Genomic DNA, 25918 nt, shown 5'->3' with positions numbered 1-25918 from the left:
GTTTGAATCTTACATAAAGAACAGGGATTTCTTTGTTTCAATTGGAAACTTCTCATCAAAGAGGTCAAAGGTCACATGTGGGATACCCCAAGGTTCAATCCTAGGACCCTCTTATTCAATATTTATATGCTCCCACTAGCTCAGGTTATAACAAGAAATAATATTAACTACCATAACTATGCAGATGACACACAGCTCTACACTGTAAAAATTTTTTTGTTGTTTTTACAAAAAAAAAAACTGGCAGCTGTGGTTGCCAGAATAATTCAGTAGAAAACACAGTGAACATGTAAACTGTTTTACTGACCAAACAGTAATTACTACAGTTTTAAATTGTGAAATAAACAGATTGTCCCACAGTTTTGCACAAATTTTAACTGTGATTTGAACAGGGTTATTTTGTTAATAAAACAGTTTCATCAAGTAATTTTAACCAACTTTTTCTGATGAATTATCATAATAATGCTGTTATTTTACACTTTTTTCCAGTAAGATTTACCCAGTTTTTGTTTGTTGTACAAAAAACTTCATTTAGTCCTACTGATAAAATACCTTTGAATAACAGATTAAAACTGTTAAAATGTCAATTTAAAACATTTTTTTATTACTTTCTGAAAATCAGAAATTTGCTTTAAATTTTTTTTCATTTTACTAATAATTATATTTTTAAATATCCATAAGCATCAAATTTCAACAAACATTACCCACTTAAAGGAAACTTTAAAACACAAGGAAGCCCAATATAAATTGTATCTATGATAATCTTAAAAAAATAAACATACACTTACATGCCTTTGAAATATTTATTTTCAATGAAGTTCTTATTTGTCCTTTCTGAACATCATGAAGCAAATGCACCTGCTGAATAGATATACATTTCTTCAACCTTTTTAACTTTATCAGAAACAGTATGAGAACAAACTTTCACCCCCTTTTTTGGAGGGGGGGCTTGAAGATTATAACATACAATAAATTTCTATTTCCAGTATACATTTTAATAATAATGTTTGTTTGCTTCAAAAGTTTTTCTTTTTTAGAAACAATTCTATTTTCAAATATCTATAAACATCAAATTTCAAACATTTACCAGGTAAATGCAAATTAAAAACACAAGGAAGCCCAATATAAACTGTATCTATAATGATAATTCAAATTTTTTTTTAGAAACAAATAAATATTTTAATTGAAAACATATTTTCAATGAAATTATCATTTGTCCTTTCTGACATGGAGCAAAATTTAATCACTGAACAAATATAAATATGTCTTTTCAACTTTTTTAACTTCAGCAGACACAGTGTGAGATGCAACATACATTTACAAATCTATTCAGCTCTGTTAAGATTAAACACTGTCTTGATAACTCACTGACTTTAGTCCTTTCTCAAACATCACGCCACTCATAATCCGAAAGTTCCTGGATCAAGGTGAGTACATGGGGGTTCACATGCAGTCTGGGTTTACGGGTTTCTTCCACCTTACTGCCCTTGTCTGGGTTGATTGAGAAGAAACACCTTAAGATAAAGAGGACAAACAGAAAACTACATCAAAATGTGCCTCACACAGATATAAACATTTTATTCAAGATATAAAAGTGGTCAAAAGTCAAATTTAACTCCCTCCAATTTATAAAAAAGAACAAACAAAAATAAACCTCATACCTCTGCAGAAACTCCAGTGTAGACGCCAGCCCCGATGGATAATGTATGTTAAAACAATAATAGCTCCCAAACATCATGCAGAGGGCAGAAATAAAACAGGAGATGTTGTTGTTTCCAATCTGTTGATCCACACTCAGCATGAATCGTTTAGCATGGAAGCAGGATTGACCTAAGGAGAAAGAACAAATAAATTTAGACTCCTGATACAACAAAACAATGACATTTATATAAAAAAATAACAAATTAAGTGAAAAGTACGAAAAAAAATTAGTATAGTAGAAGGATAAGAAAAGAATTGAAAAAACAAACAATATTAAACAAAATGCCAGATGGACAAAAGGGCAAAGAAAGGGGACAAGACAACAAAAAAGACAACAGGTCAAAGAAACTGGAAAAACAAAAATGAACTCACCACACACAATGATAGTGGGAGTCAAGGAGACATTCTCCATCTGTACTTCTTCAGCTAGGCAGGTATCCTCCACACAGAAGAACATTGCTTCTTCATTTTCATTGAAGTAGCAGAGAAGTAGGAGCATCAGCTCTTTAACATCTTCAGAGTAACCGTCCAGTTCTCCCTTTAACATCTTCAACTTTGTCTGAGCCTGGAAAAACCTTTTGTTTTTGTTCACACAAACAGTGTTCATGTAGTTCAGCAGTCTTTTTCCCTTCATATCCATGTTCCTCATGAAGGTTTCCTTCAATCCAAGTCCAGTAAGTTCCTTGTAGTGTACAGCCATCCCAATGTCATGAAATAAAACAAGCCAGGCTTCCAAGACATCTTGAATGCTTTTCCCCTGGTTAATATCTTTGCGCTGTGAGTAGAAAGTTGTCCTCAGTAATTGTTTCATCTCCTCAGGATTGGCCTCCTTCTGCAGAGACATCATCTTGAGCTTGTCCTTCTTCTGTTGCTGACTTTCAGCAGTTTCTCCAAGAGGAAGGAATTTTACATTCCAGTTGATACACCCATAGGTGTCCTGAATTGCAGCTCTCTGTTCCTGAGGAATTTCATCTGTGTCAGAGTTTTCAGAGCAGCGCTTTCGCTTTCTTATTTTAGGCATTGTAGATCGCTTCACGTTCTCAATTCGATATTGAAGTTGTTTGAGGAGTGAATGATAGCCAGGGCCAATGACATCTCCATCGATAACATCTTGTAGAGATTTTGGGTATTTTGCCACCATCTTCTTTGCAACCTCTGTAGAACACCTTTTACCCAAGTAAGAACTTTTTCGCATCATTTCAGACACCACAATCCTGACCATCTCCTTCCTCATTTTTGGACTTGGCCGTTTACCTCTCTCTAATGCCTGCATCAGTTCTTCTGAGAACTTTTCCCATGGTATCTCAAAGGTGTCCACCCAGTCTGCTGCAGATGTCTGGTTGCTGCTGGAGGAGTTTGATGACACACTTAGCGGGGACAAAGACGGCTGTGATGGAGGAGTATCTGGTGATGCATTACTTGAGGACCTGCTGGTTTCAGGGGTCCGGCCTTCAAAAATACAAAAAAACAAATAAGTTATCAGAACGGAATATGAATATAAGTGTTTAATGATTGATTTTTGCTTTTCTAGAATATTACTTACTTCTGAATTTCCAAGCAGCAAGTACCTTTCTGGCTTGAATTTGTCTTAATGCTGACAGCAAGTCTTCCTCAACAATGAACTGGAAGTCATCATACGTTTCTACTCCAATTGACTGTAAAGTCTCCTCAAGAATGTCTTTTGAAGCCTCTGTAAGATCGGGCAACACTTCACTGATAGCGCTGCGTAAAAATGTTTGCTCAGCCATTTCTGGAATAAAATCAGACAAAATAATGGTAAAAAAACTAGATCGCTGTAATATAACATGTATTCAACTATGTGCAAATTAAAGAGACTCATACTTAGTGTCAAACAAAATATCGTGCCCGATTAACACTTTAGTCATGTACATCCTTAATTTTTTAGTCAAACTTCTCTCCCTGTTTTTTCTTTATTATTTTTGTTCACATCAACATATCTGTTTTAAGTGGACTTTCCAACATGGTGTATAAAGACATTTTTATTTTGAAAACACACTGTGTTTCAGAGGAACAACTTGTTGTCCATTTAGAGGTCAAAGGGTAAAAGTCAACCAAGTCATTTATGTTAATACACAAAGTGCTTGAAGTCTGTTTTGTCACTGAATACAGATGGTAATCAGGATGATAGACAGCTGTTTGTACAGCTCTCAATGGCCCATGATGACAAACAGAAAATAAATCTGAATCTCTTACACAATCACAGATTTTGGCAACAGCATCATCTGCAAGACACATGTCATCTTTTAAAAGCGACTTTAGTTTAGTTAAAGTGTAATCCATTCCCATCTCATGCACATTTTGCATCTCTTCAACGATGTTCTGTATTGTGGAAGCTGGAAGAAGCAGCTGTCCTTGAAGTCTCAGGTAGAAAAGACACAAGTTTCTGAGATAATCCTTGTTGAAATTTGGAGATAATTCGTGACTTTCATTAGTCAGATCATCATTAAAACGCTGAGAAGGCCCATCGTTTTCTGACAGACTAACGATCTTACTTGTAGTTTCCTTGTACAAAACATCAATGTTATCCACAGACAAACCTCTATGTTTACGGGACATATGAGCTGTAAATGATGATTTGACGCTGAAAACTTTTTTGCAGGCTTTCACTGGACATGCTACAGGCCACCCCTCCATTATATGCTCCTTTAAATGAGCAACGACTTCTTTCAGTTTGGCTTTGGTGCCCACACAATGAAATGGTGCATTTCAATTTAGCAACAATGGCTTTGGCTGATTCAGGTTGTGAAGCCACGTTGTGAACTCGGTAAAAATGAGTTTTAAACGCTGCATATGTACAAAATGTCCGCTTACATTCTGTGCCGAGGCATTTGAATACACAACTGGGCTCGTTTCTGTGCACTCTGCAATGCAACACATAGCCCCTCAATGATTCTAGTGTTTTACAGCAAAACATACATGTAATCATGTTTAAACAATTTCAACCTACCCAACAAGTTACACGTGTTGCAGGTGTGTTGCTGGGGAGATTAAAAACATTTAATCTCCCCAGAAACACAAATTACCGTGCCTTTTACGTTTGAAGAAAATAAAGTTTAACTTACATTTTCTGAAAGCTGACGAGGTCCAAACAGCGTTCTTTTCTTTGTCGAGGTTTGAGCACAATTCAGTTTCTTCTGAGATGAGAACCGTTGTATGAACTTGTTCAAATTTCCGGCGCCAGGTAAGCGGACCAATTAGAGAGCAGAACAGACCGCTCCGCGAGCGAAAGGGAGAACTTGAGCACAAAGCGGTGATCTCTGTCTTTCTTGCAGTAGCTGAACTTTGAGCTTATAATGGCAACGATGAAGGTAAAAAAAATCCAGTGTTAGCAAAAAAATAAATATATAAATAAAATACATGTACCAATAAGCAAGTACGCTACATGACTTCCTTGTTGATTCAGGTGTTTCCTCCACGTTAGTCGTGAAATATGAAGAAATGATCCAATCAAAATTGACAAAGAATAAGTAAATGAATTAAAGAGGAAATGACAATCTAAAGAAGTGGGAAAACAAGTGAATACAAATAGATAACTAGTAAACACAATTGGGAGTAAACAATGTGGAATCATAATTACTTAATTCCACATTAATTTCCAAATCTATTAATTTATTCATTTATTTCATTGTCCATCCATCCATCCATCTTACTTATCTGGAGTTGGGTGACAGGGGCAAACAGGGAAGCCCAAACTTACTTATCCCTAGCAAAAAAAATGGTAAGCTAGCTTCCAATTCATTTGGATTTAATAATCACAGAATGGAAATGTTAGTTTTACACTGCTGAAATGTAAAAATGTTGTGAAGGATTCAATTTTTTTCCATTAAAAATACAAAATGTGTGTTTTTCACAACAAAATACAGTATTATTTGCAATTTTATATTTTAAAATTTACAATAATTTTCGGTTCTACATTATACAACATAATACTGGTAAATGAACAAAATATCATTGTGTTTTGCTTTACAAAATTTTTCTGTCATGATTTAACAGATTTTTACTGTTTATGTATATAGTTCATTTTACAAACTTTTTTTTACAGTGTACATTACGACTTCACCAGGTGACCTTTGACCCCATCCAATCACTGAACAGATGCTTAGAACAGATAAATGTGTGGATGAGACAAAACTTCCTCCAGCTGAACAAAAACAAAACTGAAGTTATTATTTTTTGGACCTAAAGAGGAACAATCTAGAGCTATAGATCTAGAGTTATAGATCTAGAGTTATAGATCTAGAGTCGGTACACAGCTTCAGTTATTACAACTAAAAATCAGCGATCAGACCGAAATCTGGGCGTAGTGATGGACTCTGACCTTAACCTTCAGAGCCACATAAAGACAGTTACAAAGTCGGCCTTCTATCACCTGAAGAACATTTCCAGGATTAAAGGACTAATGTCTCAGCCAGATCTAGAGAAACTCATCCATGCGTTTATCTTCAGTCATATTGACTATTGTAACGGCGTCTTCACAGGTCTGTCCAACAAATCAATCAAATAGCTGCAGCTGATCCAGAATGCTGCTGCTCGCGTTCTCACTAAAACCAGGAAGATAGAGCACATAACACCAGTTTTAAAGTCCCTCCACTGGCTCCCTGTAGCTCAAAGAATAGACTTTAAAATACTGTTGTTAGTTTATAAATCAATGAATGGTTTAGCACCACAATACATTAAAGATTTGCTGATGTTGTATCAACCTTCCAGAACTCTCAGGTTCTGGTTCTGGTTCTGCTCTGCACCCCCAGAACCAGAACCAAACGAGGAGAAGCAGCATTCAGCATCTATGCACCAAAAATCTGGAACAAACTTCCAGAAAACTGTAAAACAGCTGAAACACTGACTTCCTTTAAATCTCAACTAAAACCCCACTTGTTTAGAGTTGTATTTGAAACGGAATCAATTGCAAATTTATTGACGGAATCTGACTTGATGTTTTTTTTTATTGTTGATTCTATGTTGCATTGTGTTTTTCTGTTTGATTTGATGTAAAGCACTTTGAAATGCCTTGCTGCTGAAATGTGCTATACAAATAAAGTTTGATTGATTGATTCAGTCACAAGTATTGTTCATGTCTGTGATTTATTGTCATGGGCTCTGTGTATTTAACCATTCCAGGAACGTCTCCTGCTCTCCATTCTTCCCAAGCATATAGCTGATGAGATGCTTCAGGATATGAAGAAGGAGCCCAGTCAAAAAGAGATGCAACAGTTCAACACCATGTACATGTACAGGCATGAAAATGTCAGGTAACTTGGCTGTATGTTGCGGTAAGTCTGTCTAAAGCAGTACTTCTCAAATAGTGGGGTGTGCCCCCTGGTGCAGCGGGCTGGGGGGCAGAGCATCTATGGGCGTCAGAAGAAGGACTTTATAATTGTCCTCTTTTCTCACGCTTGACTGATAAACAAGCCTCCAGTCACTAGGTGGCAGTGTTCAAATCAATCAACAGGCTGTCTGTTCAAGCCAGTAGAAGAGGTAGTCTACTGGTGCAGAGCTGAGGATGGAAGCTCGGATGTTTGAAACATCCACTGCCACAGAGGACAGATGGAGAAGTTTGTGACAGTGAAAAGAAAAACCATGGCAGAGGGTTAGGAAAGCAAACATGATGGAGTTTAAGGGCCAGACTAATTATTTTTTTTAAACTACAAGAATAAAGTCATAATATTACGAGAACAAAGTCATATTACGAGAATAGATATACTACAAAGTCAAAAGAAGAGAGAGAGAAAAAAAGTAATTTTAATAAGAAAAAAGCTTTGATAGTTATCAAGATCTGATGTGACCAGCTCAGCATGTCTGGTTCTTTGAAATAAAAAGTTGCTTAAACAATCATTTCAAAGTCCTGTGGCTGATGATTTTATTCTGATGTTAAAAGATGAAGTATTTCCTTATTTGTAAAACCAATACCAACTATAACTTCACAAGACCCTCAATATTCCTCATTTTATCACAAATGTGGTTTCTCATGAAATTACAACTATATTGTATTATTACAACTTTAGTGTCATATTTCAAACAAACAAGCAAAAAAAAATCTCTTAGTCTGGCTACATCTTCGTAAGCATGTAACCGTAGCTCTCAGAAAAATGAAGCCGATTTAGGCTACTGTGAATGTAAAATGTTATACATGTTTCATCTCCTCTGACAAACTGGAAAATAAGTCATATAGTGATAAATTATGGACAAAATTTTTTTAAAAAACTATATACTTTTTGAAAACAAGCTGAAGAAGTTGAAAATTGTTTTTTTTACAAAGTTTTTCTCTTAGACCAAAAATATACCTTTCAGGGACTCATTTGCACTTTTTTCTGTTGAGAATCTCACAGATTGAGCAGTCTTGATTAAATGTTACTGAACTTGGAAATTGTTTGGAAACGTAAAACAATAAAATGAGTTACTACCTCTCATTTTAGCTGTTTTGATACTCAGGCCATAGAATGGTGGAGCCAGTAAATACAGATAAATGAATCAAATTCAGTTACTCAGTATCTATAAATTGAAGCACAAAGAAAAAAGGTGGCTATATTTTTTCTCATCTCATAATTTAATCACAGAAGTGGTTTCTTCTTTAGGGTTTTTTCTCATGGCAGCTTGACATCATGAACGCCTGTAACACTGTGGTACATCCTGCCAGCCAGCGGGTGACTCTTCTGTCTCACATGCTTTACAGTAGAATGTGAAACTCACAGCATTTTGGGGAAGTGAAATGGTAAAGTTGAAGCCCTTGTTTGCACATAATATATTCTGTTAATTTTTAAAAATCAAGCATTAATTTTCTTCCGAGAGAAAAATAGAAAAAAAAAAACCTCAATTGGTAAAAAGCTATTTGCAGTAGCGATAACAATAAATGGAATCTGCTAATCATGTTCTTCTGACTGGCAGTACTTCCAGCGTCTTGCTGGACGCTATTAGGGTTTACTGTGGATAAAGTAACTTCATCAGGGTAGCTGATGAAGTAATGAAAAGTCTACATTTTGTCAACCTTTCTCAGCATGTATTCAGTACCAACCATGTGTCCTGCAATACAGAATATCTAATGTATAGCTATTATGTTAATAATTTTAACAACTACTGCAGTTCCCTTGATGGAATAGACCTACTGTACTGACTTGTGTCAGTTCAATGATTCAACATTTAATTTAGGTATACAAAATGCAATTTCTTATTAAACTTTGCTTATATTTCCACATTCATGCAACAAACCTAGAGTAGTAATTAGTTTCAGTTGCTATTTCATGAGTAAGTTATTTAGAGGCATGAGACATTTTTCTATTGAGAGATATTACCTATAAATGTTGTGCACTTAACCATAATGTGGAGCTAAAACAGCCTCAATATTCACAAATACGCAGAACAATCCACACATCACAGGATGATTCATGCACTTTATTCCCACTTTGGGTAACTTTTGTATAAGCCAATCACATTAACCCATTCCAAAAGCTCTGTCTGACTGGTTGCTGAACATTCCCTGTTTAAAAAAAAGACATTTGTGGATTGAGCCACTTAGAAGAATCTCAAAATTCCCACACAAATGCAGCGAAGCCCACAGGCCAGAATTAGTGTGTAAATCAAGATGTACTCATGTTTGCATCAAAAAATTTAAGTGCGAATCCTTCTGTGCATTTGTAAATATTGTCTTTTTTACCGTTTACATCTGTGATAATGAGGAAGATAGGAAGAATATGGATTACTTATAAACATGATTTTGTTTAACAAGTAATCCCATAAGTTAGCATTAAATATTGTATTATCATGCCATAAATGTTTTTAATTCTAAAAAAGTGTAAAAATACTCAGAGATTTGTGCTCTGTCGCAGCATGTTGTAGTAACATGCTGTCTTGTGTGTCTTGTTGTCATGTAGTATTCTGTTTGCAGACATTGTGGGTTTCACCCAGCTGTCGTCATCTTGCAGTGCCCAGGAGCTGGTGAAGCTGCTCAATGAGCTTTTTGCTCGTTTTGACAAGCTGGCTGCTGTGAGTTTCCTGCTTTCATACAAGCTTAGAGATTTATTTTGTTTAATTTATGAAAACGGTTTAAGACCAATTTTTTTTTACATTGAAATTGAAATAAAGTATTACACTTTTGTGCAACTCTAAAAAAAAAAAAAACAGCCTGATTTTTTTTATTTGCTGTGATTTCTTCCCATACTATGTTTCTGCTTACAGCTTAAATATAAATAGATTAATCAAATATGTCCTGCTCCTCTTTGACTGGTTTGCAAAACTTCTAATTACAGGGGCAGAGGAAGCATAAGAGTGCAACATTAGATAATTTTTTAATGTAACTCCCAATAATTGCAGAAAGTCTAACCAAAATTCCAGCCAGACTAATCCATGTTTTGATGCACATTGCTTTAATAGTTTGGCTTACCACAATGAATGTCACTATGCAATATTGTTTATATATATTTGGCTTAATTTATCAATATTCAGTCTTCATCATAGTAGCAAGACAACTTTTAATCAAAGCACTTTATATATAGCATGCTCTGATCTAATTGCAGAATATAAAAGTGATAAAAAAAAACAACAACTATGAAATTGAAGAGAAATTATATAAAAATGGACAAAATGAAAATGAGAAAGTAATCAAAATTTTGATCAAATTATAATCTGGGTTTAAAGCCAAAAGTGATGTAGGTGTGTAGGTTACATGGAGTTCACACTTTGTTACAAGGTGCAGAGGCATTTTGTTTTTCACAAAATGGAGGAAATTAAATGTATTATAAAAAACAGACAAGCACTCAAAGAAATAACAGTTCTTATTATACAAACAAAAAATGTTGAAAAAACTCCCCAGAAATACTACATGTCTGTTACCTGGTGTAACGCTAATTGAGGCTAGGCGCCTGACTACGGCCAATTATGGCAATCAGACAGGTTCGGCCAAGGAGCCCGTGTGTGAATAAACACCATCCGACAAAAGGTAAAGTTGAGTTATTGTATTTTAATGTATACTTTCTTTTATATATATATTTAGGAAGGTATTGAATAATAATAATATTTTCTTATAAATATAAACAATAAACACAACAAGAAAACAACAATAACAAAAACAAATAAACCCTGATGAGACACAAGAGGTTTTCTTTCTCTCATTCAAGTCCGTTTCTTTCTCTTTTCTTTTTCTTTTAAGGTGATTAATGATTCACCAACAATCGTCCAACTGGTGTTAGTCCGTAATCCAAGGGGAAAAAAAAAATAATTAAAGATCCGGGGAAAGAGGAAAAATGTTTTTTGGTTCTAGTACGTCCTACCGCAAAGCTGCGGTGATCCGGTGGTAGCTCGCCATCCTGACTTGAAACCGTGGGGGGGAAAAAACCTGACCTAGACGAGGTCATAAATAAAATAAAAATTAGAGGTTAACCAGGGTTAAACTGCTATCCAACAATTAAACATTCAAAAACATACTTAACTAACCAAATAATAATAGTCAGGAATCATTTAAATAAGTTTCCAAGTTAATATCACAGATCAAATAAAGTCAGACAAGATATCAAAACAAAATCAGACAAAGTATCAAAGTAAAGTGCACTTTTTAAATTCCATGTAATTTTAATTGACAATAACGTCAATTAAAATCAATTCACTTAAATACTACTCCATGGTTAAAATCTGAAGCACCTAAAGTTGAGGACTGGTTCAAAATTGTACAGGACATTTACATTCTTTAGAGGACCTATGCAGGTCCTCTAAAGTTCAGAGGGTGCAGCTGATTACCTTTTCAGCAGTGGGCACAATGAGTCCATGTAAAGTCTATGTATGTCCCTGGTTGTGGCCCCAGTGTACCACATGGTAATGGTTACTGGGGAAGGGGACTAGCCATTGTTCAGTACCGCACAGGGCAGTATGAAAAAATTAACAAAAAACAAACATGTGGGCAGCCGCGGAAGGAGGGTGAGAAACAAAAAAACATAAGCAGAGTTCAGGAGGGTGGAGTCAATGGAGATCAGATGGATGACCAGAGGATCCAATTAAGAGTCTATGGAGGACGGCTGTGTAGTTGGAGGATTCATGGGAGTTTTCTCATTGAGACATTTTGGGCAGTCGCCCTGAGGAAACACAAAACTCATGCAGGTGTTGGAACCAGCAAAGAGACCTCTGAATGCCTCTGCTGGAACGGCAGGGGCCTCCTCACCATCACCTTAATCTGTCGTCCTTCCCACAGATTATCTGTCTCATTCCAGTCCAGATCGTTTGGTGGAGGTTCTCAAATTTGTCGAAACAAATATTATAATTAAAAGACTGCTTTAACCCTAAACCAGCCAGGTATGTTAATGTTTTGGGCTTAACTGTAACTCAAGTTAATAGAACAACTAAAAGAAGCTTTCATTTTACAGAAGAAAAGACATGTCCAAAACAGATCAGAGGCATTTTAAATCTTGGGCAAGAAAAAAAGACTTCCACTTCATTTTTCAAACAAAAGAGACAAAACATTTCCTTGACAAAAAATAAGGAGACTTTTACATCACATCAGCTATAGCAATAGAGAAGGTAGAGAAACCCCCCCAAAGATGTTAAAAAGCCTGTGTATGTTTTTATCTGGGTCTATCTCCATCTACATTGAGCTTAATTAAACAGAGAAAGAGAATACATATACACACACCTCTATCTTTCTGTCTCTCTGTCTGTCTGTCAGAAATATCATCAATTGAGGATCAAAATCCTGGGAGACTGCTATTACTGCATCTGTGGACTTCCAGAATACAGGGGAGACCATGCTGCCTGCTCCATCAGGATGGGCCTGGCTATGGTAGATGCTATCTCGTAAGTGCCAAAAATGATTGATTCTAATTTCCATCTATTGGAATAGTTTTTCTGGCTTATTCTACATGATGTTTCTACAACAATACATATTTTAAAATTTCATTCATTTAAATGTTTTGATTTGTCTCTTACACTTCTTGTTTTATGTTTTGTTGTGGCGCCACAACAAAACATTTTCAAGATGTTGATCTCTAGAATTGATAACTACACTGAAAAAACTGAACTTAGGGGGTTATTACATTAACAAAGGAATGTCATGTACTTTTAACTAAATAATTTCATGTTTCAAATGAAAACGTGATAAAATCATGTTGGATAAACAAGAAATTCAACAACTTAACGTTTATGAATTTTAATCACGTTGAGATAATGTGATTCAATTTAGTCAGATTCATTTCCCTCTGAAGAGGATCTAGTGCGATCAGGGGAACACGACAGATTATGGAAAATCACGCGACATAACTGTTTTGCGCCTGGGAAAACTTCAAAGTGGTTTTAATTACACATTAAATTATAGATATTTGTTTTTTTCAGCAGGGCACTATTGGCATTTAAGAACTGCACTGTAACAAATGGCTGTAAAAACTACAGCATGAAAATACAGTTCTGTTGTACTTTTCTAATTGTTGAGTGTTCTTTCTACCCTTTCACCCAGTCCTGTCTTAAAACACTTAATGTCATGTAACTTAAAAAATTGTCTTTGAATTAACATAATTAAATCATGGAAAGGATTTTCACACGATTAAATAGCTTTCTTTCAGCATGAAGCAAGTTTGTTGAGCTAACTTAATAAACTTAATAATTAGTGTGAAGGTGTCACTGTAACATAAGTTGGTTTCTCCAGCGTGCTGTGGTGGTGCAGGGGTTTAGCACACTGCATGTTTGGAGGCCTTAGTCCTTGACGCAGACGTTGCTGGATCGACTCCCTATCCCGGCAACCTTTGCCGCATGTCCTCACCCTCTTTCTTTTCTGCCTAATGTCTCAAAAAAATACGAACCACTAGCACTGCAAAAACTCTTTGGAGAAAAAAAAACAATAAGTTGGTTTCAACTAATGCAATTTTCTAAATTTGCATTAATCTTAATCAAGTAAAGTAAATTATTTGGTCCAAAGCATTGCAAATTACATTGGGTCCAACTATAGTAAATGAGTTGAATCAACCTTAATAAATTAAGTTGAGCAAACACATTTTATTTAAATTAGAATAACTATAATATATTAAGTTCAGTTTCACTTAATAGAATAACAATAATAAATTAAGTTGAGCCAACTCATTTTATTTAAATTAGAATAACCATAATATATTAAGTTCAGCCAACACTTTGGTTTAGAATCAACCATAGAACAACTATAATAACATAAGTTGAGCCAACACAATTGCTTTACATTGGAATAACCGTAACAAATTAAGTTGACCTAACACATTTGCTTTAAATAGGAGTAAGAGAATTACATGGTGCTGAAATAAAGCAAAGTAATCAGGTGGACAATATTTCATAATATTTTTATGTTCATCCAAAGAGGTATTTTTTTCACTGTAGTCACATGACACAGTATAATAATTCCTTTATAAGTAAAATTATCTCATGATCTAATAATAACAAAAGTCATTTTCACATTATACCAATCTTAGCAAAATTAGGAAATTCTTAGATAGGAAGCTAATGAATTGATTCTAATTTAAACATTGGAGATCTCGTGATTCTGGTTTGTCTTCCTACTGATCTTTCTGTGGTTGCATACTGACCAGACTTGTTGGGATTGGTGTGGTCTTTTAAAATGAAGCTTACTGAATAATCTATCTATCTATCTATCTATCTATCTATCTATCTATCTATCTATCTATCTATCTATCTATCTATCTATCTATCTGTCTGTCTGTCTGTCTGTCTGTCTGTCTGTCTGTCTGTCTGTCTGTCTGTCTGTCTGTCTGTCTGTCTGTCTGTCTGTCTGTCTGTCTGTCTGTCTGTCTGTCTGTCTGTCTGTCTGTCTGTCTGTCTATCTATCTATCTATCTATCTATCTATCTATCTATCTATCTATCTATCTATCTATCTATCTATCTATATCTATATATATATATATATATATATCTTTATATATATATTTCCACATTAGGGTGGTTCACAGTGATGCCAAATACTGTACAGGAATGATGACCTGGTGCTGTTTCATGTCAGTCATCTGTCCATCTATAATGGACTTTGTTGGTGACTTTGCCCTCAGTGTTATATTGATCACTCTGATGGAAAGTTATTGACTCTTTCCAAGCTTAAAGAGATCATTGAAGAAATTGATTAGGATGTAACACTTTGGTCAGGCTAACATGTATTCAGTGACACAGGATGGCATCTCTGATATATTCCTAATATTTTTAATCATTTTTGTTAACTGATAAGAGGTGTTAGAAACCGAAAACATATCAAAATAGATTACAGATTTTTCTCTAACAGTACCATCAGGTCCATCAGCTTTCTGAAGGTTCACTGCCCTCAGGGTTCTCCATACCTCCTGTTCATTGATGGTCAGGCTGTGGAGGAATTGACAGCTACAGTAATTCAGCCTCAAAATGTGCAAGTGAAGCATCCCAGAGATTTTGGTGGTGTTGTTTGATCTGAAGTTGGTGATGTGCTGGACCCCTTACCACACCTGCTGGCTGTTGTGCATCTGTATAAAGTCCTCCATTATGAACTCTTCACTTCGTAATCCAGTGTGGAAAAGATTTTAACTGTTGACGATCCTAGTCATTTTAATGTAAAATAAAACCAATAAAAACACAGGCAGTGAGAGGCGTACCGAGTCACTGTATCTGTACATGTTGCCATGGTAACCAATTTTATTTATTCAGCAAATACAAATAATTTTGGTAATTCTAACAGACCTACAACGAGAGAAGTTTGGTCTCTAACCTAAAAAGGTGATTATAAAAGTGTATGTGTCTTTAAAATATACCTTTAAAATCTCTATGGAATAAAATCCATCCATCCATCCATTTTCTGTTCACCCTTGTCCTTAATGGGGTCGGGAGGGTTGCTGGTGCCTATTTCCAGCTACGTTCCAGGCGAGAGGCGGAGTCACCCTGGACAGGTCGCCAGTTTGTCGCAGAGCAATGGAATAAAATACTAGTGGAATATATATATATACATATATATATACATATATATATATACGATGTGGAAAAATTACAATAAGGTCACACCTGCTAGTTGTATTGTTATATGTTTATTCTAAGTTCTGAATATTCCCGCCAAGTTTTCACTATTTGGGTTACATGTACAAGGTTGGACGTTGTTTTCCCCAGCTGCATGGGAACCAGTCTGTTTCCCATGCTTTGGATCTCTTATCCCTTTTGTATAAAACTCATGTGTTGTCTCTGCCTGGCAGAGCTTTTCATCCAGACTTGCTTCATTACTGATTGTCTATGAGCTCTCTGTATTGTGCACAATATATGAATAAACCTGACTGAGTGATTTTACCTGAACAGTGCTTGGAAATAGTATTTTTTCCACGACAATATATATATATATTTATATATATATATATATATCCATTCTTTGTTCAAAATGCATTCTAGCTGTTTTCAGTTTTTGTATATAAGAAAAGAAGCTTTTGTTCAGGAACTTTTTCTTTTAAGGTGACCTTGTGTTTAACATACTTTTTGTGAAAATATCCTAGGTATGTCCGTGAAAAAACCCAAACCAATGTTGATATGAGGGTTGGAGTGCATAGTGGAACCGTACTTGGAGGAGTGCTGGGACAGAAACGCTGGCAGTATGATGTTTGGTCTACAGATGTCACAGTAGCCAACAAAATGGAAGCAGGAGGCATTCCAGGGTAAGAGCAAGTTCTGTTCATATAACCCAAGGGTGTCAAACGTGTTTTCATTTCAGGTCATATCAAGAGCATTAATGTCCACAAAGGGCTGGTTGTGGCAGAATATATCGATAAAACTAACCATTAACCCTCTTGTGCTTTTAATAGACCTGCTAATTGAGACACCACAAGTTTTTAACTCTGTGCCGCGGTGGCACTGATCCCATGTGTGCTTCTGTGAGGTTTTTTGTTTGTGTGTGTGGTTTTGGAACTTGACGATCTGACAGGGCAACCTCCCATTTCCCTGCTGTCTGATATTTTCTCCTGAACATTACACTAAGATAGCATTTTGTAGAGAATGGCACAAATTTCACAAACAAATCCATCTACAGTCAAGAAAAAAATAAACACAAGATTTTTGTTTTCGTCCCCATTTTTCATTTGATGAACTCAAAGATCTAAAACATTTTTGATACATTTTCTATGTTGTTCACAAATCTGTCTAAACTTGTGACAGCAAGGACTTCTCCTTTGCATAGATAATCCATCCCAGCTCAAGATGCTGAGTAGACAGCATGATTATTGCAGGTGTCCCTTGGGCTGGCCACAATAAAAGATCACTCTGAAATATGTTGTTTTATCACAGAGCTGAATGTCACAGAGGTCACAGGTTTTGAGGGAGCCTGTGATTGGCATTCTGACTGCAGGGATGTCAAGCAGAAATTACTTGACAAGAATGAACACGAATGTTTATTCTTGTACCATAAGCCGTCTCTAAAGGCATTTCTGAGAATTTGGTAGTACATCAACCAGTCCCACATCCACAGACCTTGTACGGTAAATAACCAAACCTGCCCAGGACCTCCACATCCAACATGTTCACCTACAGGATCATCTGAGACCAGCCGCCTGGACAGCTACTGAAACACAACCAGTTGTTTGGACAACCAAAGAATTTCTGCACAAACTGTCAGATCCATCTCAGGGGAAGCTCATCTGTCCTTAACGAGGTCTTGACCTGACTGCAGTTTGTTGCCGTAACCGACTTGAGTTGGCAAGTGCTCATATTTGACCATATTTGCTCATATCTGGGACATCTGAAGGTGTCTTCATGGTTTGTTTCTGCTTGGAGTGACTGAGGTGACGGTGTTCAGCAACAGTCAGTGGAAAACAAGAATGACTGTGGAAGTTACACTGTAAAAAATTAACTTGGGGGTTATCAGATTAACAAAAGAATGTCATGTACTTTTAACTAAATAATTTCATGTTTCAAACAAAAACGTGATACAATCATGTTGGATAAACAAGAAATTCAACAACTTCACGTTTATGAAATTTAATCATGTTGAGATAACATGATTCATTAAGTCAGACTGATCTTGTGCTGAAGCCGAGTGAGATCACGGGATTTCACGCGAGTTCACGCGAGACAATCGTTTTTGTCTCAACTTGAATAATGTATTCAAGTTGAGATAACGTGATTCAATTTAGTCAGATTAATTTCCCTCTGAAGAGGATCTAGCAAGATCAGGGGATCACGAGAGATTATGAGACATCACTGTTTTGCACGTGGGAAGACTTCAAAGTGGTCTTAGTTACACATTAAACTATAGATATTTGTTTTTCTCTGCAGGGCACTATTGGCTGCACTGTTAAAGTTTTTACATTTCTTTCAGCATTTAAGAACTGTAAAAAAAGTCTTTGACTTTTAAAAAAAATTGTCTTTGAATTAATGTAATTAAATCATGGAAAGGATTTTCATATGATTAAATAGCTTTCTTTCAGCATGAAGCATGTTTGTTGAGCTAACTTAATTTTCATGAGTTGGATCAACTTAATAAGTAGTGTGAAGGTGTCACTGTAACATAAGTTGGTTTCTCCAGTGTGCTGTGGTGGTGCAGGGGTTTAGCACACTGCATGTTTGGAGGCCTTAGTCCTCCACGCAGACGTTGCTGGTTCGACTCCCAGTCCTGGTGACCTTTGCCGCATATCCTTACCCTGTCTGCCTATTGTCTTAAAAAAAATACGAGCCACTAGCACTGCAAAAACTCTTCGAAGGGAAAAAAAAAAAGTTGATTTCAACTAAATTGCCATTAATCTTAGTCAGTAAATTATTTGGTCCAAAGCATTGCAAATTAGTTGGGCTGGTTCTTTTAAATTACATTGGGTCCAACTATAGTAAATGAGTTGAATCAACCTTAATAAATTAAGTTCAGCCATCACATTGGATTTAGAATCAACCATAGAACAACTATAATAACATAAGTTGAGCCAACACAATTGCTTTACATTGGAATAACCGTAACAAATTAAGTTGACCTAACACATTTGCTTTAAATAGGAGTAACAGAATTACATGGTGCTGAAATAAAGCAAAGTATTCAGGTGGAAAATCTTTCCATGATTTTTTTATGTTCATCCAAAGAGGTATTTTTTTCAGTGTACTATGCTGCTAAGAAAAATAATAAAGTTTGGTTTTCAAAAAACAGTCAGAGAGAGAAAAAGGTAAAAGTGTCCATTTGTAACCTAGTTTTTTTCCAAGAGAGGTGGGTAGACTGTGTGAGATTAGAAACCATTTAGCGTAGTTAGCTTAGCTACAGGCTACTGCTTGCCTCCATTTCACTAACATTCAATGAATTAAGGAAAGAAATTACCAACATATTCATATATTTAATGTATTCCTGTAGCTTTTACCACTTAACAACAGGTGAGTCAGTCAGCAGCTCTAACCCCGTCCCTCCTGACCCGTCCTCTCTTAAGTGAAATTAAAGCATGATTCCTGGCAGCAGCCCTGGGTGGCAGACAGTGTGTGTGGTGTTCCTCCTCCATACCTTGGCAAAAAACAAGGTATTTCAATTAAATTACTGATAAATCCAATTCATCCTAGTTATCTATCAGTGCATTAAGCTTAGTTTATGATTCAAATTAGCGTAGAGGAAAATTCTACTTTAGGAAACCCAGCAGAGCATCAAGTCATTGACTTGAAGTATTCACTCCTCTTGAAGTGAATGCTTCAACAATCCTGTGGAACCAGAACCTGACTCAGTATGAGCTGGAGATTGGAGAAGACAGAGCAGGTACACAAAAAAGCAGAAGTACTGATCCTGGTATAGCTTTCTATGTTATAGGGAAGTCAGAATGTATCATTAGTAGGAACTCCTGTAGTGGTGTCACCTTTAGGAGCGATGTCTCCTCTGTGAGAGAAACACATCTTAACAGACGAGCTCTGAGACGGTTTAAAGGCAACACATCCAGGAAAAGCTCAGCCAATGGAGACAGCACTAGACAGGGGTTAATATGTCATCTGTAGAAGGACACATTCGCTGTGACACCATCCTCAACATGTCACAGCTTAACAGAAAGCCAGGTTGGATGGCTTTCTGAGAACATAAGACAACAGAGAACATAATTGGTTTGTACAAGTCCTTCAATTTGATAAAGGTGTACTATAATCTATTTTCGTCTCTGTAGCACTTTGAGATTTCTTTGAAATGTAAGGTGCGTTACAAATAAAATGTATTATTATTATTAAATGTATTACTAAAACACAGAAATGGGCACTTTTTTTTTATCACACCAGACACCCTAACACTTTTCTCTCCAAAAATGGTTTTTGAGCTGGTAAAACAAACAAAACAAAAACAATAATTGTAACCCAAAAAATATCTGATGTTTCATTCTTTTGTGCTATTGGATTAGACGTGTTCACATCTCACAAAGTACCATGGAGTGTCTTCATGGAGAGTTCGATGTGGAGCCAGGAAATGGAGGCGATCGCTGTGACTACCTGAGGGAGAGAGGTATTGAGACCTACCTGGTGACTGTTCCTAAAGATCCCCTGGGAAGAAATGGAATCAGTCCTGTGGTTAGTTAAACTTCCAGACACTCACAGCTAGTATGTTAAAATCCCATGAAAATCACATGTGGAACATGTGAAAAATGATCACATTTTTCTGTGTTTCTGCGTATATTTACGCAGAAACAGAAAAATCCCCAACTGGATTTATCATGTTTTGTGTGTTATTTTTGATTGCTGTTTTGGATTTTAACTTGTATGTAGCCACGAGTTTCATGAATGTTCACACTATTACCTTTTTTTTTTAAAAAAAGATTGTAGTCTTTATCCAAGACTACAATGCCTCATACTCCATTAATGTTTCAAACATTTTCACTGTTCTCATCACCAGTATGTACAGGAAGACAGGAAGGAAGAGAGATGTACTTTTGAAAATGTTTAAACATTTTTCTTTTAAAAGGCATGAAATAAGGTTTTGGAACTATATACATACATATATTTAGTTGGTAAGTTTTCACTCATAATCACAGAAGACCCACTTTTTTCTTTTTTCTCAGAAGCTGTCAGTAACCTCTTCTAATGGAAATTCCCCACTATTAATCAACACAACAGAGTGTAACGGCAGCGTGGAGGCAGCCTGCAACACACCTGAAGAACCAGAAGAGTTGGACACAAGGGTAAGCAGTCAGGTCAAATATAAAAGATTTGATATTGGGGCCTGCTGTGGTGGATAGTGCAACCCACATTTGGAGGCCTTGAGTCCTCGACGCGGCCGTTGCAGGTTTGATTCCTGGACCCGACCGACATTTGCTGCATGTCTTCCTCCCTCTCCTTCCCCCTTTCCTGTCAGCCTACTGTCATATAAGGGACACTAGAGCCACAAAAAGACCCCCTGGTGGGGGAAAAAAATAAAAAATAATAAAAAGATTTGATATTTTGATACATTTGATCAATTTTTTCTATTATGAATGTGAGAACCTGCTCCGAACTATTACCAGAGGAATATGGTGTAGTATTATCAGCAACTAAAGTAAATGCTAACAACTTAGATTCATTTCATATATCATTAATGTAAAGTAAAAAAGTTTAGGACCCACTACCGACTCCACAGGTAACTTCTAGTAAATCAGAATGTATGATACTTATTTGTACATATTGACACCTTTGATGCAGGGACTCTTTATCCAAGACTACAATGCCTCATATTCCATATTTCTCTAATTTATGTGAAAGTAATTCATTGTCTGTAGTGTCAAATACTTTTTAAGTCTATATAGCACTCCCACAGTATATTCTTTTTAATCACTGCACTTTCTATATCTTCTATTGGTTGCATTACGGCCATTGAAGTTGATTCTTTTGGCTCTAAATTCATATTGACAATCAGATAATAATGAATATTTTTCCATGAAATTATGAAAATGTTATGGAAATTTTTTTTCTGAAATTTTAGAAAATTGAGAGAGAAGAGAGGTAGGTCTATAATATGAGAATTGATGTTTATCACAACATTCAAATAAGGTTATGACTTTTGCTGTTTTTATTTTACTTGGGATGTATCTTTTTGAAAGGACGTATTACAGAGACATGAAAGGCTGAAGTACTGATACTATAATAATTTTTACTAGCCACGTATCCATTCCAGCCAAATTGGTAGACTTTTTATTTTTAAGATTTGTCACAATATCATATATTTCTTTTTCATTATCTCCTCTAATAAACATGAGTTGATGTTTGTGTTAATGTTACGTCCAGCTGAACTATCTTTATCCCTAGACACCATTATAGTATTGTCATGTTCTGTGTTTTCCTGTGTGTTTATTTTGAGTTTCCTGTGTGTCTGAGTCTCCGTGTTGTCCTGTCTCCCTTTGATTAGTCCCCAGGTGTGTCCCGTTCCCTGATTACCCTCTGTGTATTTATTGTCACCTGTGTCTCTGTGTCCTTGTCGGGTCCTACGTCTTTGTCACGTCATGTCACGTCATGTCACGTCTTCCTACGTCTTGTCGTTCTAGTCCGTGTGCCCAGTCCGTTTTTCCTGCGTTGTACCGGTTGCTACCGGCGTCGAGCCCTGGTGTACGCTCGGCCGTGCTGCCCGGCTTCCTGGACTGTTTTGGACTGTGTTTTGGCTGCATTGCATTATTAAATATATACTCATCTCATTCTGGGCCTGCTGCGTCTCCCTCACCGCTTCCTCAACACCACTTTATGACAAGTATTTGATAAGTCATGTCCAACATTTACTAAATACTGATTTGCAGTTACTTTGGTATCATCTATAATTGTACCATTTCTACCAAAAAAAATTTAATGACTTCTGCTTAGTGCATGTTTTTAATTAAACTATTGACACTTTCCATGTTTCTTGAATATTTTTATTATACCACGGTGGCTCTACCACAGCCCTTGTTTATTTGGATTTCATTGAACACTTTGACGAAGGCAATCTCAGTACTGTGCTGAGCCCGGAAACCAGACTGAAAGACATCAAACCATAACTCTTCTCTTGTATTAATTACTACTTGAAAGGCCTTTAAATATATGTTTATTTCTCTGTGTTCAGCTTAGTTTCTTAGTTTATTTCTGCATTTTGTTTTCTTGGATTAGTAAGGTTTGTTACCTCCTCTTTAGCTTCTCTTCTGTTCTGAGTTTTTCTCCCTGTTTTTATGGCCAGTGATATAATTTATAAGAAGACTAGATTCAGGCACAAACTGCCCTTTAAGAACATTCAGATTTTTGATGAAATGAAAATGAGTTTGATGCTCCTGTTCTACTTGGTTTAATAATTACTGAAAAAAGTCTGATGCTGCACAATATTTAATCTGTTGCTGTTTTTTTATATGTCTGCTGGGAGTTAAAAAGTCAATATTAATGTCACCACACACAATTTGAACCTTAATTAAATGAATTTTGCTAAGTATAAATGCTAAATTATTGTAAAATGTATCAATACATGTTCTTATATTCTGTATACACAAGTTATCCATATTTTTTTTTCCTTTTTTAACATTGATTTCTACAGTCAAAGACATTACATAGTGAAATAGGTTTGGAAAGTTCTTATTTTTTTTATATTTTTGGATGCAATATTTGGCACAGTAATTACTTTATAAAGCAATTTATTCATTTCTATATGATTGTGGCTTCCATTCAGGCTAAAAAGTGTTGTCATATAAAGTTAGGTTTTTATTATGTTGACAAAGTGCCATAATAATTATTCCATCTCTTTTATTCCAGAGTACTGTCATAGTCATAGTTACTGTAGTAAAAATAACATTACTCTTTGACAATGTCTCATGCAGATGTTTGGTGTTTTTAGCACTATAGAGCTCCTTTAGTAGGCTTCTAGCTTCTAATTGCACAAGTGAGCATTATTGTACACGTATGTAGTGAATAGACCAGCAAAGAAACAATTTTAACAATAGCACACAATATTGTTTTTATTTTTCTGGGACTGTAGGTAGTGAACCCATCTTTTCCAAATCCACGGAGGAGGCTCCGACTGCGGGACCTGGCTGAACGGGTGATTGATGCCCAAGAGAATGAGCAAGAGCTCAACAAGTTGCTTAATGAGGCTCTGTTGGAGAGAGAAACAGTTCAAGCGTAAGTGTCAATTTTTTCCATTTGTAACAGAAATGACCAGTGATATTGAAATTTTCTTGTGGTCAGAAAAGTGATCTTCCAATATTCTTTCTTGACTGCTAAATAAGAGCATCTTCTTCACTCTTTCACTGTTGTATCTATACTGGTTGTAGTTTCAAGGAAAATGCTCTGCCAAAGGTTGTGTTGCCTGTCTGATGCAACAAATGTTGATACATCCCAAGGCAATCATGTGCAAGGCCACTTTCAGCATATTTGAAGCTAAAATGACATGGTTTAATTCTAAATGATATTGTTTTTGTAAAAGTGTAATTCCTAATTTGTACTAGAGTCCTGGTCTGTGTTTGGAAGAGTGGTGAGAAGTTGAGAGATGAGCTAAGCCACAATGTGCTTTTTATTTTACACAAAACAAAGTATTCAGTGTCTCTCTCTCTTCATATGGTGCTGAAAGAAGGAAGATCAGAACCTTCTCAAACACAGCAACCAGTTAAACCTTAAGAAACTTAGCCATGATTGAGAACTGGCTCCTGTAATTTTTAATATCTACATGAAGCCACTTCACAAGTAATCTGAGAGAACATTACAAAAGAATGAAAAAAGTCAAAATTATATATAAGCCTACACTCTAAAAAGTGTGTTTGGGCTGGAGTTCATCTTATGGACTTTACATAATCTCACTTAATTCTTTTGGTTTAGGGATGACAACTTCCTCTTTCGTGTTGAATTTATTTAAAAGTTAAAATGTTTTACTTTAAGGAACTTTTTACTTCCACTTTACTTGAACCAATTAAATGCAAAGCCGCGTTTGTATCTGACGTCTGACATCTGGCACAGATCCTGTATCAACCAGCGTGCTGTGGAGGCACAGAGCACAACTCACATAAAGAGACCTTAGTCCTCAATGCGGCCGTCACAGGTTCAATTCCCGGCCTGATGAGCTTTGCCACATGTCTTCCCCCTCTTTCATTGCCCACTTTTCTGTCTCACTACTCTCAAATAAAGACAATCCTTTATTAGATTACCTTTTATTTGAAGTAAGCTACATGATTTGAGTAAGACTGACTTACATTTGTTAATTTAACTTCATGAATTAAGTTGGATAAACATAACTGAATTACTTGTTACCAACTGAAGCAATTCAATTAAGTTGGTTGAAATATTTTTCTTTTTTCAGTGTATGCAATTCATGACAAACAAAAAGTTAATTAGTCAGTTATTTGCCCCATAAGAAAAAAAAAATCTAGATTTAGAAGTAATTCTGGCAAAGCCCAAATAGTTCCTGGTATTCATTTATCGGCATTTATACTTGCCAGGTAATTGACTGGCTTGCAAAAAGGCGTGCCAGTCATATTATGTTTTCTAAGATAAATCTACTTATAGTATGCAACCAAATTAAATTTAGTTAAATTAAGCTTAATTTAAAATAGTTCAGTTTTGCACAGTGCCAATTCAGAACAAATGTAATCTCGACATTCTGCACCAAAACAGATCTAATTCACAAAACATTTATGGACAACTCCCTGACTAATACGCAAGACATAAAGCCTGATTCAGTTTTGGGATTGAGACAATAGACACTAACGTAAAAAACATGGAAGGATATTAGAGAACAGATGTGTAATTCTTTCAAATAGTTAAAAAATGTCAGAGAATGCCAAAAATGTAGAGGTTCTTATTAAAACGCCTGAACTTTAATCTCTTAACAGTCTGAAGGGAAAACACACCAACAGGCTTTCTTTGAGGTTTGTGGATCCAGACCTAGAGGTTCGTTATTCCATTGAGAAGGAGAAGCAGAGCGGTGCTGCCTTCTGTTGCTCCTGTGTTGTTCTTCTCTTTACTTCAGTCATGGAGGCACTCATAGACCCCAGGTCAGTTTTATACTAAAATCATTTCCCATGACACAGATAAAAAATAATTGTGAAAAAGTTTCATTAATGTTTTTAACAAACTACGCTTGGTGCCAAATGTCATCTGTTATGTGTGTTTTTAAACAGGCTCATTATAAACTACATCACCTTTGCAGTGGGAGAGATTTTACTGTTTATCCTGACAATCTGCTCTCTTGCGGCCATCTTTCCAGGAGTGAGTTACAAAGCTATTTCTACACCATCATACACTAACATAACTTATTAAACTATTGTTATCTGCTTGTAAACGAGTAGCTTTGGATACCACATAACTGTTGAGGTGTTTGGGTTTTATGTAATACTTTTGATTTTG

At 35.9% G+C, this 25918-nt stretch overlaps 1 protein-coding gene across 8 annotated transcripts in view; it reads left to right on the top strand.

Annotated features, from left to right (window-relative positions):
- The window catches only part of adcy3a (adenylate cyclase 3a), a 52556-nt gene that overhangs the window by 8317 nt on the left and 18321 nt on the right, over window positions 1-25918 (top strand). For 6 of the 8 annotated variants that reach the window (XM_044117050.1, XM_044117054.1, XM_044117049.1 and 3 more), the window contains 9 exons: window positions 6841-6971; window positions 9588-9699; window positions 12365-12492; window positions 16168-16326; window positions 20005-20170; window positions 20659-20778; window positions 23559-23701; window positions 25405-25566; window positions 25693-25780. In XM_044117050.1, the coding sequence (XP_043972985.1) occupies window positions 6841-6971; window positions 9588-9699; window positions 12365-12492; window positions 16168-16326; window positions 20005-20170; window positions 20659-20778; window positions 23559-23701; window positions 25405-25566; window positions 25693-25780 (1209 nt within the window). The remainder of the gene's footprint in view (window positions 1-6840; window positions 6972-9587; window positions 9700-12364; window positions 12493-16167; window positions 16327-20004; window positions 20171-20658; window positions 20779-23558; window positions 23702-25404; window positions 25567-25692; window positions 25781-25918) is intronic. The other 2 variants (XM_044117053.1, XM_044117052.1) reach the window with 2 other exon arrangements.

This window comes from Gambusia affinis, linkage group LG05, assembly GCF_019740435.1.
Source record: "Gambusia affinis linkage group LG05, SWU_Gaff_1.0, whole genome shotgun sequence".
NCBI classification, from domain to species: domain Eukaryota; kingdom Metazoa; phylum Chordata; class Actinopteri; order Cyprinodontiformes; family Poeciliidae; genus Gambusia; species Gambusia affinis.
The sequence above is the reverse complement of the archived record's forward strand: the minus strand, read 5'-3'. Positions and strand labels throughout refer to the sequence as shown.